The sequence below is a fragment of the Periplaneta americana genome, chromosome 2, assembly GCF_040183065.1.
Source record: "Periplaneta americana isolate PAMFEO1 chromosome 2, P.americana_PAMFEO1_priV1, whole genome shotgun sequence".
In the NCBI taxonomy this organism is placed as follows: domain Eukaryota; kingdom Metazoa; phylum Arthropoda; class Insecta; order Blattodea; family Blattidae; genus Periplaneta; species Periplaneta americana.
In genome coordinates this window covers 19,863,377-19,868,353 of record NC_091118.1, presented here as the reverse complement: position 1 = coordinate 19,868,353, position 4,977 = coordinate 19,863,377, and the positions used below count along the sequence as shown (strand labels likewise).

Below are 4,977 nucleotides of genomic sequence, written 5' to 3'. Positions count from 1 at the left end.
TGGAGGAACATAATGAAGAACGCGACAACACAAGAATACGAGAATATGACCTGTAAAGAAAGACTGGCAACCAACTGCCGTGTATATTCAAACTGAATCATCAAGGATCACTTGCGTTCTATGTACTACTACTATATATTTTTAGTCGAAAATGTAGTAAATAATGTTCGAAATTAGAGGTGGGATTGCGATATTTTCTAGCAAGAAAAAAAATGTTGAGACATAAAAAACAAGATACAATGTGAAAAATTCATAATCTGTATTAATGGAATAAGCACTCAAAAATAGTGAAACAGAATAAAGAATAATGAAATTAAAACATAGTTTTCGTGAATTTCTTTCTATATCCGTCACTACAGTAGTATCTCACAGAGCAGTACTGACTAGCGTCATCAAACAAAAGATCACTTCAGTCTTTGCACAGCGTTTGAAAATCCTGCACTCAAACACAGTCATCCAAATCTTGATGTAACCCACCAGGATAGAGCACCTTGATGTCTTCTATAATGGCGTCGAATGGATCTCGTTGGAGTCGTGAGCAATCCTGACGCCACAGGTATTCACAAAGGTGATCGCTCAGGTCGTCCTTGCGCACGCCTCCCCTACATAGACGTTGTTTAAGTGGACGCCAAGAATTTTTGATGAGAATGGTAGAAGCACCAGACATCGGATCCACAAAATTAAGGTTGTGATTCTCAGCCAACTCACGAAAATTTTGGAGGGTCAGGTCGTCATACCCTTTCCAGCAGTCCGTCATTATTGTGCTTTGGGCGGCGACATGCTTTCGGATGAGACATAATAAGGTATGAATGTCCCGCTTATTATTTGGACAAATCTCCAATCGCACTTCCTTCGTCTGACGGTCTATCATACCCAAAACCCAAGAATCCTCAACAAGACGACCGGCCTCAAATTTGTTACGTCCAATCTTACACTCATCAATTTCTACCACATGGTTGGGCCCTCCAATATTAGGCTGATTATTGTAGCGGCGATCCAGACTGCCTGAAAAAAAAAATTAAATTAAAAGACCACCAAAAATATTTCGAAATTAACCCAACCTAACAAAACCTAAAGTAACCTACGTTAACACTCAATTATCTTACCTCTACAAACCTCCCTGAGGTATGAAAACCAATCTGCGATGGTGGACTCTGCTACCTCTGGTACATTCGTCTCGTGGCACTCCCTTATTGTTTGGGAGTACGAGAGTTTGACAGCAAATGCATACATTATAATAAGAACTCTTCTGGTGGGCAATCTCGTACCACTGAAAAACGTGTTATTTGCAGCAGACAAGTTAAATCGTCCATAAACCTCATGGCCGGCAACTTTTTTTTGACAAATAAAAACACCATACTTCGATCTGTCCTTTAACTCAGGGTGGAGCAATTCTCCACAAAGTGGACACTCCAAATCTGCGGGAAGCAGACCCTTCTCCCGGCACCATAGTTGTGCTTCTTCTTCAGTTGTAATAACGCTCAGAGAAGCAAGATTTAAGTAACTTCCTCCCGCTGCCATTGCGATAACGCGAATGAATATGGGAAATCGCGATCGAATGATTAATATGGCCACCGTAAAAAACAAAACAAGTTTAGTCCAAAGTAACACGATAAGAGAAATAATACCTATTACTTAAACATTTCTTACACAGAATTAACCACTCACAAAACTATCCAACGCGCTATGCTATCAAGGCCTGTTAAATGTACTGTTTAGGGATCAATTTGCAGTGAGTTCTCTTTGTTCCTCTCCTTCTGGGGTGCGTACATACCAGTGTTGCCATTTCAGCTGTTCTCCCGCTAGGTCTGGTGTTGTCCTGTTAGTTTAGCGGATCATATTTATGAAATTTGTGTTGCTGATATAAGGATTTCGCGTTTTTTTTTAGTACTTACAACGGGAAAATAATTTCACTTTACATAGACAATATAGCAGTTCACGATTTCTGCACTGTTTAATAGCGGATCGTTAAGAATCGGGTTGGCAACACTGGTACACACATAATATAGTGCACTTGCGGCTCAAATGTCAAAAACAATCACCTAAACAAAATGTTTTAAATTTCAAAAAAAAAAAAAAAAAAAAAAAAAAAAAAAAAAAAAAAAAACTAGTTTAGAAAAATACAGTATTAAGTGTATACAGGGGCGTACGCAAGGGAAGTAACAGGGTCAGAACCCCTATCTCCTTGAACTTAAAAAAAATGACACATTTAGATTTGAGTTTTTTTTATCCATAATCCCTTCCCTTCTCTAATTTTTCACTGTTAGAGTAACAAAATCTACATTCTCATAAGGCGTAGTCCTCCTACCCCTTCTTGTCGACCTGGTTTGCAAGTTGGTATAGCGCTGGCCTTCTATGCCCAAGGTTGCGGGTTCGATCCCGGGCCAGGTCGACGGCATTTAAGTGTGCTTAAATGCGACAGGCTCATGTCAGTAGATTTACTGGCACATAAAAGAACTCCTGTGGGACAAAATTCCGGCACATCCGGCGACGCTAATATACCCTCTGCAGTTGTGAGCGTCGTTAAATAAAACATAACATTTAACATCCTACCCCTTCTTCAATATATCATGCTAGTTTCATTATTTATCCTTGATGAGTTCCATGTTCCATTGTTGTGTTTATAATTACATTTATTTCAATATATTTTTTTATTTTCCTGTTATCTAAAGTAAAGTGTCTTTCCTATCATATACAAATAACTGTTGACTAAATATATATAAATGATTATTATGTAAGTGTAATAATGAGACAAGCAATTTTTTATTATGCAAAATTAAACAAAAGTTAAAATTTGTTAAAAATTGGATGATTATGAAAATATGTTTCAAAGATGTTATATGGCTATCCATGAATATAATATTAATAAATATACCATATAATAATAATAATAATAATAATAATAATAATAATAATAATAATATAATAAAAATAGCGGTACATAAAGTTTAAAATACCGATAATGTAAATTGTTTACAATATTAATAATAACCCACCCCCCTTGACAAAATCCTGCATATGCATGTATAGCAAAGAGGGAAAAAGTAATTGCAGTGAAAACAACAAAATTATAGGGTGTTTAAATACTAATTTATTGTAATAATTATGAATGAAGTATAAGGTGACACTTTAAGACAGTACGATGGCACTCATAGAATGGGAGGGTATGGTTTTCAGCTGATCATATTAATGACATTAGATATGAGTCAAACTTTTCCAGAAGCATTCATGATTAAAAGACAGTATGACAGTGGCGGTTCTATAGATGCTTAAGAATGGGGGGAGGGAGGCTGGATTGGAAAAGAAATTGTGGATAACAGAGTTCAAATGAAAAGTGATCGTGGTTATGAAAATACAATGGGCAACATTAGCACAACCATTTTTATGGAAATATATTATATTTTTTAGTCACAGGTTTCTGCATACTACTACTACTAATTCCCCAATTTGGGACATCTGGCCGACATCTATGTCTAACCACTAGGATTCAGAATACAAAGCAGAGGTTGAATTAAAAATAAAATACAATATGATTTGTAAATTATCATTTATATGTGTGCCAAAGTAGATGTACTAGATTATAGTAAATGAGAAATAATTTCCAATTGAGAGCATATAGTTTTAAAAAAACGATGTCTGAGTTTAGATTTCAATAACTTTCTTGAGTGTAATTGTGGCTTAGGCAACTCTGGCATTGAGCCATTCAATTAGATTATTGGGCTGGGTACATAAAGTGGTTATACCAGTAGAAACATAATTTGCACGAAAATGGCACTTAGACCCTTATATACTTCAAGTCTTCATTTGTTATTCTGAAGTGTTGTTTTCTACTGTTCTTAAGACAGGCATCTGAATTCATAAAATGTAATAAATAATGTGATCTAATCTATTTGAATCTACAACATTTCTGTCTACTTTAGAGATTAAAAGACCGCTATAGGTATTGTACAGGGTGCAGCAATGAATCAGGCGATATTAAAAATGTTATCATGGGTGAACGACTAGATTTATTCACCTTTATCACAGACGAACACAAAATATACATACAAGCATTTAGTTTACAAGCAATTTAACTGCATGAACAGTCTTTCTTTTGCGAAAATAACATCCTGCAAATGACTACCCTCCCTCTGTATGCAACCGGTAAGTTGTTTCCTCCCTCAGAAATTCGTTCAATTTCTTCCCAAACTCGGTGTTTCAACTCCTGAATCGCGTGTGGTCCTGGAGCACAAAAACATGAGCTTTCAAGTACCCCCAGAGAAAGAAGTCAGAGGCTGAAAGATCAGGAGACCTAGCTGGCCATCCGATATCCCCATGTCTGGAGATAACATGGCTGGGAAACAAATTCCGCACTGCTCAAAGTTACGAACCCAGGTCTTGACGGCATGAGATGATGGAACAGAATGATTGCGATGAATCCCGAACTCTCTCCGAAATTCACGCTGAGCGATCACTGTCGCCGTTTTTGTAAAATGCTTTTACAGCATAAGCACATTGCACTCCTGGCCACAACTCCATTGTAACTGAAATGCTCTGAAGTGCTTTACCAGATGGCGTCACTTTCATTCCTCCCACTCAAGCCAAAGCAAAATAAGTGTTGTTGCAAAATCGCACGATTCACTGCCGCACCTTGTACAATGCACAAGGTTTATATTATGCTATACTTCTTCCCATTATAAAGCCTGGACTAATGTAATGGAACCTGCAGAATATCTTATTCTGTGTTCTTGTGTGTCTCAGGAAAACACAACTAATGAAGTCATAGCAGGCAAAGTCAAATCCTATAAGTTATCTGAATTAATATCAATACAAATACATAGAACAATTTTCACAAAGTATCATGTGCGTGCGTGTGTATACAGGGTGATTCACGAGGAAAGGTAAAACATTTAAGATATGATATCATAGGCCATTTTGAGTGAAAAACTTCATATGAACATAGGTCCGTTTTCGAACGATGGCAGAGTTAGATGCAAT

General features: G+C 36.9%; 1 protein-coding gene across 1 annotated transcript; it reads right to left on the bottom strand.

The window, feature by feature from the left end:
• Positions 1-244: 244 nt before the first annotated feature.
• LOC138715319 (uncharacterized) lies at positions 245-1,665 on the bottom strand. Its single transcript, XM_069848105.1, has 2 exons — positions 1,107-1,665; positions 245-1,005 (listed from the first exon to the last, which is right to left on the bottom strand). Exons 1-2 carry the CDS (start codon positions 1,519-1,521, stop codon positions 443-445), a joined length of 978 nt encoding a protein of 325 aa, XP_069704206.1. The 5' UTR covers positions 1,522-1,665; the 3' UTR covers positions 245-442.
• Between the last annotated feature and the right edge of the window lie 3,312 nt (positions 1,666-4,977).

Bases quoted from the DNA above. Each gene is read 5' to 3' on its own strand.
- LOC138715319 (XM_069848105.1), bottom strand. From the start codon at position 1,521: ATGGCAGCGGGAGGAAGTTACTTAAATCTTGCTTCTCTGAGCGTTATT. The intron at 1,006-1,106 runs GTAAGATAATTG...TTTTTTTTTCAG, and splicing joins CCTCAGGGAGGTTTGTAGAG to GCAGTCTGGATCGCCGCTAC.